General features: G+C 38.9%; 1 protein-coding gene across 6 annotated transcripts in view; it reads left to right on the forward strand.

Moving 5' to 3' along the window:
- Window positions 1-15,596, forward strand: part of ATP8A1 (ATPase phospholipid transporting 8A1) — a 228,818-nt gene that overhangs the window by 72,140 nt on the left and 141,082 nt on the right. For all 6 annotated transcript variants that reach the window (XM_066233480.1, XM_066233482.1, XM_066233481.1 and 3 more), the window contains 5 exons: window positions 1,342-1,453; window positions 2,510-2,675; window positions 4,793-4,920; window positions 8,149-8,226; window positions 9,324-9,412. In XM_066233480.1, coding sequence (XP_066089577.1) covers window positions 1,342-1,453; window positions 2,510-2,675; window positions 4,793-4,920; window positions 8,149-8,226; window positions 9,324-9,412 — 573 coding nt within the window. The remainder of the gene's footprint in view (window positions 1-1,341; window positions 1,454-2,509; window positions 2,676-4,792; window positions 4,921-8,148; window positions 8,227-9,323; window positions 9,413-15,596) is intronic.

Below are 15,596 nucleotides of genomic sequence, written 5' to 3' on the forward strand. Positions count from 1 at the left end.
AACAGTTGGCACATATGTGACCTTCCAGCAGTTTCCCAAGAACTTCTTGGAAAGCTGCTTTAGGCCTGAAGTCCTCTCCCAACTCTGAAGTGCACCCCGAATCTGGAGACACACACTGGGAGGGGTTCCCTTCAGCTGGTCTGAAAGGCATACTGCTCTGCATAAAGAATGAGAGTTACAGTGGCTGTTCTTTTTCTAAACTGCAGTGCACTGTTTCCTAAGGGTGAACTCATTTAAATGGTAGGCTTCAGGTGGTGTTATTACCCACCTATCTGGAGTGATACCACGGGAACCGGCACCACTTGTGTAGTTCCTGAAAGAAAGCCCAAGGCCCCAGCAGCAGCCGGCCTTAGATGCGTACCGGACCATAGAAGCCCACTAGAAATGAAGGCTTCCTTCTCGCTCACCTCCACGGACAAAGAAGTTGTGTTGTCTGGAGACTTTTCTTGGGGAATTGTGTCCTTCTTTTTCTAGAAGTTTTTTTAATGAGTTTTTTAAAAAATATTTGACGTGTCTTTCTTGCTTTTTTTTCTTATTATAACGAAGAGTCGGTGACAGGAATCCTTGAGCTGCTAAATATTGAGTAGTACATTTCCATCAAGAATCCCACTGTATCTGTGACAGCTCGTATCCTTCTGATATATCTGTTAGGTTATATGAACCAACAACCTACCACAGTGGACAGCCTTGCAGAAAACCCACAAAAGACCCAACGTGACCCTTATTCATGAAAAGCATGGCTTAAGTTATATGGAATGGATAACCATTTGCTCTCATTTCAGTGAAGTGTTCCAGACTTGTTAGCCACTTACCATTTATTGGAATTTATTCACAAATCTTAGAGAACCAATCTTCAAGTAAGATAAAAATAAATGTCCTCGAGGTTTTAAATACAGGGACTTAACCTGTGGAAGACAGAGATGGCGCTGCAGAGGTGTGAGGAGATCTGTGTATTTTTCTTACCCTGTGTATTTTCTGAACCTATTATTTTTAGCTTAAAGGAAGGTGGAGGTGACTAAATCAGGGAAAGTCTTAAATAGGTTTGAGCATTAGCCTCTGAATTTGAAAATATTGCCTACTATTCTGGATTGTGAGATCCAAATGTAGGAAATGGCTGGTTTGATGTTTAAAGGGAAACAGCTGAAATGCTTCTCTGCAGCTGTTCTTGCAGACAAAAATGATGCTTATTGGTAGAAAAAAAATGACTTCTTTTCAAAAAATACAGTAAATGTGAGGAAGGTTATTTTAATAACAGAGCCTGTTTGGGAACTATGAAATGGCTGTAGAGTTCTTAGGCATCTTACAAAATGTCGTTTCTGATATCAGTATCATCTGTCACAGCACCGTCCCCCTGGGAGCGGATCAGCTTCTCCTCCGAGGCGCTCAGCTGAGAAACACGCAGTGGGTTCACGGAATCGTTGTCTACACTGGACATGACACCAAGCTGATGCAGGTGGGATTTTTTATCTCTGAAAGCCTCTTGGACCTAAATCTTTTGAAAATGTGCTATTTGTAGCTTTCGGTGCAGTAGTCCCAGACTCAGCAGACATTCTGCCGCAGATTCCTGAGCCTCCAGAAGCCCATTCTTTGGGGAGTGGGCTGTGCAGTGGTTTGCTGCACACCGAACATGGCCATCCTTAATCCTAGCCACTTGTAATGTGTACACATGCCTGTGGAGGCTCCTTCTCTGCATTATATCATCAGAATTCAGTGGCTGGATGGGTGGGGGAAACTCAGTTTCAAGATACTCCGTGAAAATCTGCTCTAAGGGCCGATTGATAATTTTGTACATTGTAAAGGCAAAAAGGACTGCTATTAATGATTTCACTGTAATCATTCTATAAATTCCGTAAGCCAATTTATGTTGATTATGACATTTAATTTTGTATCCTGAGGCTGCCCTGGTTAGCACAAATCTAGCATAATCACTACTATTAAATACATTTGAGGAAACTTATCTCTGTTATTCTTTATAGCCAGGATTGCTTGGATAGCTGCTGTGTTCAGTAAAAACACTTACTAAATGCCACCAAAAATGTGGAAACCAGTGATCCTTAAATGTTGCCTTTGTACTTTGGACTGTCCAGGTTTCTGGCTGTGGGTTCATAGAACACCTTCTCTGCCTTTCTTCCTAAACAAAGATGCTAAGCTACATCCCTCCTATCTATACTGTTTGCTTAAGTAGTCAAGTAATTAATACATTGTTCATCTTACCTGCCACAATGCAAAAAGCTATGTTTAAAAAAGGAATGTTCTTTTTTCTCTTATTATTGTTTTTACATTCTAGAAAAGGGTTTAGGTGACATAGTGGCCCTTAGAAAAAGAGGCAATTAACCTGTGACAGCTTAAGATATCTGTGATGGTTGTCTGTCTTAATTTTCAGGTATCTGTCCAGGTCTAGATTTGGAGTTTGATGAGGACTTCATCCTCTTCATCAGAATACTACTACTACCTATTACTAAAGCATTGTACACATTTCTTAATGCTCATCTTGTTTCTTTATTTTCAGAATTCAACAAGTCCACCACTTAAACTTTCTAATGTGGAACGAATTACCAATGTACAAATTTTGATTTTATTTTGTATCTTAATTGCCATGTCCCTTATCTGTTCTGTGGGCTCAGCCATTTGGAACCGAAGGCATTCGGGAAAAGACTGGTATCTCAATCTGAATTGTAAGCATTAAAGTACTTACTAACATTTCTTTCTTTATGAAAACATATTTGTTTCACAGCTGCTCTTGGAATTTTCTATTATTTCTAAAGGAAAACATTGTTGACAAGATAGCTGAGCATTTAGTCTTTCTTTTTCAATGTAGTTCCCAGTCGAATTAAGCAAAATGTTAGAATAACTAAAATTTCAGAATCCTTAAAAACATAATGAGCACTTCACAATAATATAAAATGTTATTTTATTAATGTTATTTGTTTAAAAATATTTTAATATAGGGAGTTAGATAGCTGACTGTTAAAGAAAGCAGGATAAGTGTATTTAGTCCCAAAAGTGTTCACATGATTTTAAAATGTTTAAATGGAATGTACTGTCATTTGAACTCATCATTCAGTGAGTTCTGTGTTAATGGTCAGTTGTCTTAGGGTAGGTGCTATTAAATAGTTTTCTTTTGGAGCATTTAACCTTTTATGATTATGGCATTAATGTAACACCCCTAAATATTTCTGGAAACTAAGTTTACATTTTTTTTTTGATGAATCCTTAACCATTAAATACTTAATCTTCAGGCCCTGGCCGGTTGGCTCAGCGGTAGAGCGTCGGCCTGGTGTGCGGAGGACCCGGGTTCGATTCCCGGCCAGGGCACATAGGAGAAGCGCCCATTTGCTTCTCCACCCCCACCCCCTCCTTCCTCTCTGTCTCTCTCTCCCCCTCCCGCAGCCAAGGCTCCATTGGAGCAAAGATGGCCCGGGCGCTGGGGATGGCTCCTAGGCCTCTGCCCCAGGCGCTAGAGTGGCTCTGGTCACGGCAGAGCAACCCCCAGAGGGGCAGAGCATTGCCCCCTGATGGGCAGAGCGTCGCCCCTGGTGGGCGTGCCAGGTGGATCCCGGTCGGTCGGGCGCATGTGGGAGTCTGACTGTCTCTCCCTTTTTCCAGCTTCAGAAAAATAAAAAAAAAAAAATACTTAATCTTCAAAAGTGTGAAGACAAATTGTGTTCCATCTTATGGCAAAATTGATTTTTTCAGTTATTTTTTATTATATTGATTTAGCTTTGTAGCTATTTCAAGTTTTGTTGTTTTGGGGTTTTCTTTTACAGTCATTGATTTAGTTTTTCAACTTTAGAACTGTTATGATTACCATCAGTTTGCTCCTTTGTATACTTTACAGCATATCTGGGATAGCTGTCTTATTTTCATTGTCGAGGAGGAGGAGTTTAATTTACCGAAGGCTGTGTTCACCTAGGGTCCAGCCCTACATTGTTTTTGCTTGCTTGGGTTAGTTTTGCTGGTACTGTTTTGTTTATTTGCTTTCAAGGCATGCTTTAAATTGGACGTATTTTTTAAGAATTTATATAAAAATGATTCAGCCCCATTAAGATTTTTTTATTTATAAACTCTCAGGCCTGTCCCTAAAATCTCTAAACTGTGTTTGGGGCAGAATTTAAAATGCTTGAGCAAAGAGTCACTCACTCTTCTATAGCCTCCCAGTCAAGGCACATGTGAGAAATCAATCAATGAACAACAACTAAGGAGATAAAACAAAGAATAGATGTTTCTCATCTCTCTTTCCCTTCCTGCCTGTCTGTCCCTATCTGTTCCTCTATCTGTCTGTCTGTCTGTCTCTCTCTCTCTTTCTCTCTGTCACTAAATAAATAAATAAACAAATAAAGACAAAAACAATCACCAGAGTTCAATGTGGAAAGAACAAAGTCTCTGAGATCAGGCAGACCTCAGCTAAAATCTGGGCTGTGCCATTTGCTAGCCAGCTATGTGATTTCAGAACAGTTACTTTGTCTCCCAGCTTGTTACCTCATCTGTGAAATGGGAATAATGGAAATACCTATAGGAGGGTTTGTGTGAGGACTCAGTGAGGTCATTCCTAAGCACTTTCACTTTTAGTACTATTATGTAGCTCTTAATAGGATTAACAACATGTTGAACACAGATACTGCTATTTCATCCTGAATATATTTGAGAATAAGAAGTTATCAACATAGTATTCCTCCCAAACTATCTAGATCTGTTATACCAAGTGAAAAATATTTTTATACTTAAAATTCTGGCCAATACAAAATAAAATATATAAAACTATAAGTATTTTTCCTCCTACCTTTCCTAACAGATGGTGGTGCTAATAATTTTGGGCTGAATTTCTTGACCTTCATCATCCTTTTCAACAATCTCATTCCTATCAGCTTGTTGGTTACATTAGAAGTGGTGAAATTTACCCAGGCATACTTCATAAATTGGGTAAGTATGAATTACTGGTTTTTATTACTCTAAACATATATATTTTTTCTTCATAGGGTCTATTAATCTCTCAGAAGGAAAAGAAAGTCCTTAATTATACCTTACCTTTTATGGACTACTAGATAATACTTCAAAATATTTTTGAGCCTAATATAATAAATTTATTTGACAGTTGAAAATCAATAACAAAGTCTCTCATCACAACATCACACAAGTTTATAGACCAGACATCTGAAGAAAATAGGTCTCTAGTTCAGGAAACCTATTTTCAGTTAGATCGTGGTCTTGCAGACAAGGAGAACCATGGGATGTGGAGTTCAAATATCCGGACTATATTACTAGTTCTGTAATTCAGGAGCTGTGTGAACTTTGGCAAGCCACTTGACTTCTCTGAGACATACTTTCTTAGACACTCACTTAGGAATAATAAACATGATTTACCTGCATCTCCCCGTGGTTATATAGATCAGAGGAATTGCACAACCTGGCAGACAGCTTTGTAAACAATTGAGTGTTATAAGAATAATACTGTATTTACTACTTGTAACAACCAGGGTGTTGGTCATGTTTTATACATCTCCATAGTTTACTTTACCACACTATAAACAATTTCAGCTGTGCTTAAAGTTTCCCTTTTTTTTTATTTCTTAGATATATATTTTTTTAATCTTGGGAAACTACGTTGGACATCTGTTTCTTATAATGTTTTGTTTATAAAATACGTTGCGTGACAGAAAATGATTTGACTTTGGGTGATGGATATACAACATAATCAACTATTCAAACAATGTAATGATATTTATATGAAATCTCTGCACTTGTTGACCAATGTCATCCTGTTAAATTTAACTTTCTAAATGAAAAAAAAATGTTGTTCTTCCTCAGTTTTATTCTTACCAAAGTTACAATTAATGAATTTATGTAAATTAAATAAATCTCCTGGCCTGATCTGCCTAAAATTTTAATTTTCCTTTTATTTTGAAAAATTTTGGTATTACCCTTTGGTGTTTCTTTTTATATCACTTAAAAGTTTTTCAATATGAACAATATTAAGATTTTTAAAAATATAACTAGTGATACTTTTGTAACTGCTCGTTATCTTCCTATGGTGAATGATCCACCTCAGCTGTTGATCTCAGAATCATTGCTAAAAGATCAGTATAATTTAGAAATCTAACATAAGCTGCAAGCATCGCTCACTTCATGTAGGCGGTACATTAGTGGAAAATCTTGTAATAAAATTTGTATAAATACAATTAAAACTTAACTGAGGCCCTGGCCGGTTGGCTCAGCGGTAGAGCGTCAGCCTGGCGTGTGGGGGACCCGGGTTCGATTCCCGGCCAGGGCACATAGGAGAAGCGCCCATTTGCTTCTCCACCCCCCCCCCTTTCCTCTCTGTCTCTCTCTTCCCCTCCCACAGCCAAGGCTCCATTGGAGCAAAGATGGCCCGGGTGCTGAGGATGGCTCTGTGGCCTCTGCCTCAGGCGCTAGAATGGCTCTGGTCACAATAGAGTGACGCCCCTGGTGGGCAGAGCGTCGCCCCTGGTGGGCGTGCCGGGTGGATCCCGGTCGGGCGCATGCGGGAGTCTGTCTGACTGTCTCTCCCCATTTCCAGCTTCAGAAAAATACAAAAAATAAATAAATAAAACTTAACTGAAAGTTTCCCTATTACAATAAGAAATAATAGGGTAACTCAAATGCCTAGTCAGTCACTTTATTATTTGGGTTTTTGAAAGTAATATTTGCTTGAAATAATTATATAGTTTTAGTGCTAGATGAACCCAGAAGGCCTTCTTACCATCTTTCTAATACAGTATACAAAGATTTTGTAAGAGTCCTGACCAAAGAGACCTTCCCTTACCTGGCAGAGTATTCTTTGTGTAGAAATAAGATTAGTAACTTGTCTCCTTTTGATTCTGATTCTGCCCAGTAGGTCTTTTATGAAATTGTCTAATCTTGTTTCCAAATACTAGCCTTGCAAAACAACTGAACTGGCTGTCCTGCCAAATCTGCAGCCATATCCCCCATCTCAACTGAATATCCTCCGCCTCCTTCTGTTCTTCACTTGACGCGGTGTCCAGCTCACTCCCCATCCCAGACACAGCTCTCTGAACATGGCCCGCCTGTTTCATTTCCTGCTTAAAACATGGCGCCTACAACTCAACAGTTTATTTCAGAAGTGATACCGAGCAGGCTGAAATACAGATATGGAAGAGACCCATTTGGCCTTTTCATTTGACATGTGACAATCAGTCAACTCTGACTTGCCAATAAACTGTTCTATAGAAAATATTAAATTTTTTTTCTGAAGTGAGAAGCAGGGAGGCAGAGAGAGAGAGAGACAGACTCCCACATGTGCCCAACCAGGATCCACCCGGCAAGCCCACCAGGGGGTGATGCTCTGCCCATCTGGGGCATTGCAACTGGAGCCGTTCTAGCGCCTGAGGTGGAGCCATGGAGCCGTCCTCAGCACCCAGGCCAACTTTTGCTCCAGTGGAGCCTTGCTGCAGGAGGGGAAGAGAAAGAGAGAAAGGAGAGGGGGAAGGGTAGAGAAGCAGATGGGCGCTTCTGCTGTGTGCCCTGGCTCAGAATCAAACCCAAGACTTCCACCCACTGGTCTGATGCTCTACCACTGAGCCAACCAGCCAGGGCTGAAAATATTAATTTTTATGGGGTTAATAGACTTCATAGTACTGGATGCAAAGTAAGCACACATCAGTGCAAAAGCTATACATTTTTCTTTGTGTTTTGAGAATGCACTCCTGCTTTCATGTATATACAGTGTAAGAGACTTGGCAGGAAAGTACAACAAGCTGGAATCCATCAGGTCCTTTTCTCAGGGGAGTGAAGTTGTAATTTTGTTATCAATATTTGGTTGCTCTTATTTTAGCTCTCATTAGCACTTATATTGTGCCAGATACTACAGGAAGCACTTCACATGCATTATCTTATTTAATCTTTATAATCAGTCCAGTACTTAGGAAATGGTGGAATGATAGTAAACCAAGGTCACCTGATTCCAATGACATGTGCTACCAACCCACTGTTCTGCTTTTACCGTGAAATACAGTCTTCTCCACTGAGAACTGTTCAGGGAAATCAACTGCATATAGGGATGGCAACAGATAAGAACGGCCATGCACAGAACTTACCAGCTACAATAAAATTTCGCTTCATCTCTTCATACCAGTTATCTGCAATGACTTATTTTATTTTATTTTTAAAAAGGATCTCGACATGCACTATGAACCCACAGACACTGCTGCGATGGCTCGAACATCTAATCTGAATGAGGAACTTGGCCAGGTAAATGAACTTTCTTGTTGATGTGCTGACTGGAAGTCAGATTCATTGTGATTTCTGCCCTGTGTGGCAACGTCACATGAATTGACAGCTGATTTTCCATTTGCTGAATAATTAGTGTATATATACATGTTAGTACATAACTATTAATTTTCATTTTCTAGTAAATGAAGTTTTAAAAACATTAAAAGTGTATTTTGTCCTCAAATCAGATATTGCACTAGAGATGTCCTTCAGTACATAATCTGACTAGTAGCAAAGTATTGGCAGTTTTTGAGTTATAAACTCTGAGTTTAAAAATGGTTCCTAGCGTCAGATGGAAAAGGAGGAAAAAGTTAAATTTATCAGTGAAGTTATGTAAGTTGAAGTATAATAGTCAAAAGGAATTTTAGATTTATAATCATATAGTATTCACACATATGTGAATATTTGTCATCTGTTTACACATGGGTTGGCAAAAAGTAGATTTACAGTTGTGAGTACAGGAAACACTGAGTTGATTGTTATATTATTATTTATTAATTATTGTATTATTTTTCATAGAAACAACTGCAAACCTATTTTTGCTCCACCCTGTACTGGCTAAGAAGAGATTCTTCTTTTTTTTGTACCATTGACATCTGCTAACTCTGATTTTTCAAATCACATTTTGACCAAAATTGTTGTTTTCCTCCCCAGTTCAGATGCTGTATGAAGTTAATTGTAGAAGCTGTTGCTAGTTCTGCAGTTGTTATGTGGAGAAACACTGTTATGTGGAGCATTTGTGCTCCGTGAATGTTAAGTAGCTGTAAAGGCACTTCCAAGCAGAATTCAGACCATATTAGAGCTGATTTCTATTTGACCGTAGTTTTACTAATAGCTTGATAGCCTTCAATGTTCATACATGAAATGATTCATTGCTAAAATACTAAACAATGTAGTTGGATATATTTCTTAATATGCAGAAAGAAGTCAATTAATATTATTCCATTGTGCCCTTAATATAAGGAAATTGATAAAAAATAAGAAGAAGCATTTAATGATCCCCCCCCCCACCCCGTAAGAGACCAGCATAAACAGACTTCTGAAATTTTAGTGAGAAATTTCAAACTCTTTTTTAGGTAAAATACATATTTTCTGACAAAACTGGTACTCTGACATGCAATGTAATGCAGTTTAAGAAGTGCACCATAGCTGGAGTTGCTTATGGGTAAGTTTTCCCCTTTTAAATAGAATATGCGATACACGTTTAATTAGTGCTAACCATTTGATACCTTTTTGAGAGTTCTTTTAGAGGAGATTATTTTCTAATCTGGAAAGCAGCTGTTTCAATTTCAGTATATGTGTGTGTGTTGTGTTTTCTATTTAGGCACTGTTTTCCATTTGCAACTACCCAAGAAATGGGGGCAGCCCAAAAATTCATAACTTGGAACTGCCAGAGGTCTCTCTCTGGTACTCAGACACTTGCCTTGGCATTGCCGTTAAGTTAGAGTATGGCTGGCAGGTGGTAAGAACGTGCGGTCTATCCTTGGGCAGTTTTCAAGTTAAAATGTTGTTTCTCTAATACTTATCCATTTGATTTGTTTTTTCTATTATCATTATCCTCTTTGCATTCACAGAACAATTTAATTTTCTGATGATGGGAAGGGAATAGGGACTTAAAACTTCTAAATCCAGGAGATAATGAATATCACTGAATACTTTTATCAGGTTATTAATGTCCCTTAGAATATGTTGTTCAGTGCTCAGTTATTTCTTTTATCCAGCTATGCCTGCCCGAATGTTTCAAAAGCCTTCATTTTGAAATACTTTATAGGGTACAGTGAGAAAATTAATTTCTGCATTTCCTAAAAGAGACATGACCCAAAAGTGAAAGACCCTCAGTTTCAATGACTGAATTGGCCTATTACCAAATTGTCCAACCATCTTTATCCACAAGTGAGACTGGTAGCTATCAATCCCTTAGCCACATAAGCGAGGGCACTTGTTTTGGGGTTGTCTGGCCTGTACCCACTCTTCTCCACTCGCATTCCACCTCTAGGCATTACGCTAGTATAAAGATAGTGTATTGAATTTTGAAAATGCCTTCATTAAAATTATAAGGAAATAATCATTTGGTAAGAAAAGGAAATCTAAGAGCGTATGGTTACTCCTATACACGGGGTCTACAAAGAACTAGATAGAGGCAGATGTCCTTGTCCTTTGGGTTAGCAGAAAATGTGACTCAAAAATGACTTCCAACTGTTAAGATGGAAAGACACTTGATTGAATGGTTTTTTCACATTGTAAAGACAGGCTGTTCATGTGAGAAGTGTCCTTACTGTCTTGAAGGTTGGGTGCCATTGTGTGTCTTTCCTCTTGATTTGAAGATCTGCTGATTGTCTACAAAAGAAGCCTCTTCTCGCTCCAACCCTGAAATTGCCACTGACCTCATTGTTTGGTCTGCCGCTGGAGCAGGAGAGGGTCAGCCACACCTTTTGACACTGTGTATTTTAGACCCAAAGCAATCCCTGGCGAGAGAAAGAAAGACTCACTGACATTCTAGAGTATGTTGTATTATACTTGCTGATAGATCTACGGCAATGTTTGTTTTCACATAGATTCTGCATTCATTAATGAATGTGATTATTCGAGTGATCTGTTTGATAATTGGCATCCCTTTCCACATTGTCCAGTTTCCAAGTGAACAAGCAAGTTTTCAAATTAATAATTATTGGTGGTGAACTTCTTTGAACAGAAAGTTAGAATGATAGCCAGACCCTCTTCTGCATTTAATCAGGTTTGTTCTTTTTAATTCTTGGAATAGGTCCTTACACTTCCAGGCAGTAGTTCTAAAGAGTACTGTTCTTCCTGTATACTGGTGGTATTGTCATTAACTGTATGGTAGAGTGGTTTTGAGATTGAAAAATATTAAAGTAGTGTTAAGAGTTAAGAATTGTTATCAGTTAGTTTGTTTTCAGTGAAACAGATTTCCTCGCAGGAAAATAACCTCTCTAAATATTGAGGTGTAGTCATAAGACATGTGAGTTCTATTTGTAGCTTTGTCAGCAAATCACCGTGCAACCCCAGGCAATTCCTTTCCAATTTCCCAAGCCCTTTAAAATGAGGGTGCTGAGAGCAGATGATTTTTTTTTAAGTTGGAGCAAGAAAAGGTTTATTAATCAAGAAGGCCTAGCCAGAGAAGATGGGAGAACTAATTATCAAATCCATCCTAAGAAAGCCCAAAATTCAGGTGTATTATATATCGAAGGAGGGGAGAATGGATGAGGTGAAGAGGTGGGTGGGGATTGTAAAGTGTCCCAGGGAAAGTGTAAAATTTCTAAATCCCTTTGTTACTTGTAGATCTGAGTTCAGTTCTAGAGTTACTATGAAAGCAGATCTTTAAGGGTTTTTCCCAGATACAAAATTCTAACATATTTAGAAAATTTAAAAAAACAGGTGTTCCCTTGTTTGCAAATTTTAACTATAAACAGAAGCATGTTTCTTGCTTGGGTGTTGTGTCATGCTTTCAAGAGTACCGGGAGCCTTGTTGAGGTTTGTTGTAAAACTGTCAATACTTCCATGAATCCTGTGTTGGTTGTTTATGTGTATGTGTGTGTGTACTCTGAGTATTTGTAAACATCCTTTACTCCAAACATCCTGACGGACAATAGCAGTGTCAGCATTGTAGAGTTGTTAGTATCTGAGGGCTTTGCAGAAACTGTTACTTAATTCTGTCCAGCTCCACAGGAAAAAGTAATTCCTGTCAACCACCTCTCTGTGGGATTTCCTCTGGGCACTCTGGGGTTATAGAAGTCCAGACTGGGGAATAACATGCCTTAACTACCCCATTCGCCTATGCAGCCATGTTTAACACATGTTTAATATGGGGACCTGTTAGGCAGGTGCACTTCCAGCTCCAGCAAAAGAAAGCATGGTGTTTATCCCTCCACGATGTGACAAAACAAAGTACAGCACAGACTCTCACATGCTAACAGATGCCTCTGGGGCTGCAATTTCCGAGCTGATGCTTTCTCAGCATTTTTAAGAAGCGAGATAAAGCCTTCATTTACCCTAGATCCCTGGTGGACATTTCTTTGGCCCCTCGAGTGTGGCTCTTCCACAAAATACCACGTGCAGGCACTACCTCGATAAGGAATGTACCTAGCTATATTGTTTAAGTTTAAAATATTTGGCTCTCAAAAGAAACTTTAATCGTTGTACTGTTGATCTTTGGCTCTGTTGACTAATGAGTTTGCTGACCACTGAAGATAAATCAAAGGTTAATTCTCTTGGATTTATCAGTTTCGAGGACAAGATACATTTCCTGATGAAGGGATACTTTGCCTAGTTCTATTTCTTGGAAGATAATATTTATTTAACACTTACAACAATGCTTCAGAATTTACTCTTGACTAATTTCCTCTCATTTCACATAAACTTTGCCCCAGATTGGATTCATGTTATACAATGAAATAAAAAGATCTGTACATGCTGATGATGACTTTTTTCTAGAGATCAGATTTTATATCAGAGACACCAACAGGCTTAACTTTATTAGACCTTTTTAGTTAAATGTAAATGAATTGCAATGTCATATGTAAATTTAACCCTTTACAAACTAGATGTGCTACTGTTAATTAGTTCAAGTATCTTTTTAACAAATTGCTTCCTATATAGAATAAGTCAGTTTTATCACATTTACTTGAGTGACAGAAATACAAAAGAGGCTTTTATGTTTGGTAGGTAGGATTCTCAGTATAGTGACTATTCTAGGCTATAATCCTTAGTACCATCTTTGTCAATAATTTAGACCAGGGGTCCCCAAACTACGGCCCGCGGGCCACATGTGGCCCCCTGAGGCCATTTATCCGGCCCCCGCCGCACTTCTGGAAGGGTACCTCTTTCATTGGTGGTCAGTGAGAGGAGCATAGTTCCCATTGAAATATTGGTCAGTTTGTTGATTTAAATTTACTTGTTCTTTATTTTAAATATTGTATTTGTTCCCGTTTTGTTTTTTTTACTTTAAAATAAGATATGTACAGTGTGCATAGGAATTTGTTCATAGTTTTTTTTATAGTCCGGCCCTCCAACGGTCTGAGGGACAGTGAACTGGCCCCCTGTGTAAAAAGTTTGGGGACCCCTGATTTAGACCTCACCATTCAGATGTGCTAATGAGCTAGACTAGGCTTAACAGGGTATAATCTCTAAAGTTTTAAAAAAAATTCTATTAAGTAACTGTAAATAAAGAATTTTTGTGTCAGCACATCATTTAATCAGTATTAAAACCATTTCATAGACATTTTCCCTTCAAGTGAAAAATGAATGTTCTTAAAAGCAATCTTTATATGAATGCAGTATATGAATAGCTTTACTTGACAGTATTTTCTTTAGCAACGTTTGCTGAAAGGATCATCTATCTCCTTAACGACAAGAAGGGATCCATCATGAGAAACCTCAGAGTTGCCATAATACTCAGTCCCCAGTCTGGATCAAAACCAGCAAGTCTATCTCCCTGCTCACCTGTGACTGGTGGTGAGAGCTGGGCAGACACCGTGCGTTTCTTCATTCACCTGCAACGCACGTCAGTCTCCTTCTGTGTGTGTGGCACTCTGTTAGATGATGGGGCTGTAATGATCAGCAGAAGTTCACGTGATTCCTACCCCCTAGACTTGATAGTCTAATTGGGGGTTTATGAATATTAATTATGTAATTGAACAGACCAATATAAAGGTCTGTGTGAGTCTGTGATTGAGGGTTGATCTAATTAGGGAGGTCGGGGACTGCTCCCTGAGAAAGTGATAGTTGAGCTGAGATCTAAGAATGAGTGATTAAGTGAAGAACTGGCCAGGCAGATATAGCAGCCCCAACTGTACACAAAGACAATAACCAGACAGCACAGACACATCAGCGCCGCTGGAGCAGTGGTTGCTGGGAAACTGAGGCAGGCAGGCAGGACCAGTAGCAGGTGTGTGGGTGGCCCACTGCCCATCGCACTGCATAGCACTCAGCGTCTGCCAGGGCTGGACCAGGCTGGGGGAGAGGGACCCTGTGCCTTGAGCTCTGCAGTTTTTAAGATGCCTAAGTTGAAGCAGATCAGGTGTGTGGAACCGGAGGCTGCTGTATGGCACCAGTGCCATGTGGCAGAGCCTTGGCACAGTGCGTGGGAGCACACCCTCTGCCCTCTGCTTTGAGCAGTCTGGAGTTCAAGCTGGGAGAATCAGAATTGATTGCCTTAAGCACTGCCGAAAGCTTGCCTTTTCTGGGAATCGAGCCCACAGGGGGCTTGCTTAGCCTTTTCTCTCAAGCATCTGAAAAGCTCTTTGGTCAGAGAGAGGGCAACCAGTGAGTAGAAGGGACTGCCCCCATTGCAGTTGGAATGAAAACATGGCCTCCTGAACTGTCAGTTCCGTGCTCTGGCGGAGGAACAGGTGCCCTGGGCTGAGGAGGCCGTGTCATGGCCCGTTTGTTGGAAGAAAGAGTGAGGTGGTCTCTCAGGGAATGAAAGGATCCCAGTGAACTTAATTGTACATTTGTCAAAAATAACAATGATTTTACATTTGTACTGAACTCTACTTTTTTTTTTTTAAATCAACCTGTATCTAATATATTTAATTTAAAGGAAAAATATTGAATGGACACATATAACAAAAGAAATGGGAAATAAGAAAATCTGCTCTAGTTGCTAAGATAGTAAATCTTAAATGTTTTCACCACAAGAAAGAAATGATGATTATATGAGGTGATGGAGGTGTTAGCTAATATATTCTGCAATATATAAATGTATCAAATCAACACATTTGTACACCTTAAACTTGACACAATGTTATATGCCAGTTATATTTCAGTAAAGCTGGGAGACAATGTCTAATAAAAGAAAATTTAATATATATACATATATACAAGAAAATGTGCTCTGTCGTGTTATTATGGGCCACTTCTGACTGAATATATGACTGGCTGGTTAAAATAAAAGCTGTATGTACATCAGTCAGACTTTCCTAGTGCTCACATGAGCTAATGGATGAAATTAAGTATTGATGAACGCGCCTTCTATTTGAGAAAACGAATAGTTGAATAACAATTATGGTTTAAGTGAAACTTTTTGAAATATCGGTTAATCTTGAAATGCGGTTTTATTTCATTTATGTAAATGTAATTAATTTTACTTTAATATGGCCTCTTAAAGAACCATCACCTCATGATAGTCAAATTTACTTCTAAAATATGTGGTAAGTTTTACTAGTGTGATAGTTTGTTTCTAGGTATCAGCATGTTTGTTTCATTAAAACACTTTGTTCTCATTATACAGTATGTGATTAATTTTCCATTGGCTTTGTGGTTACACTGTTAAGTTTAAATATTTCCTACTGAACACTGGATTCTGTGCATAAATATCAGTGAATTTCATGTTG

This window comes from Saccopteryx bilineata, chromosome 5 (genome assembly GCF_036850765.1).
Source record: "Saccopteryx bilineata isolate mSacBil1 chromosome 5, mSacBil1_pri_phased_curated, whole genome shotgun sequence".
Classification (NCBI taxonomy): Eukaryota; Metazoa; Chordata; class Mammalia; order Chiroptera; family Emballonuridae; genus Saccopteryx; species Saccopteryx bilineata.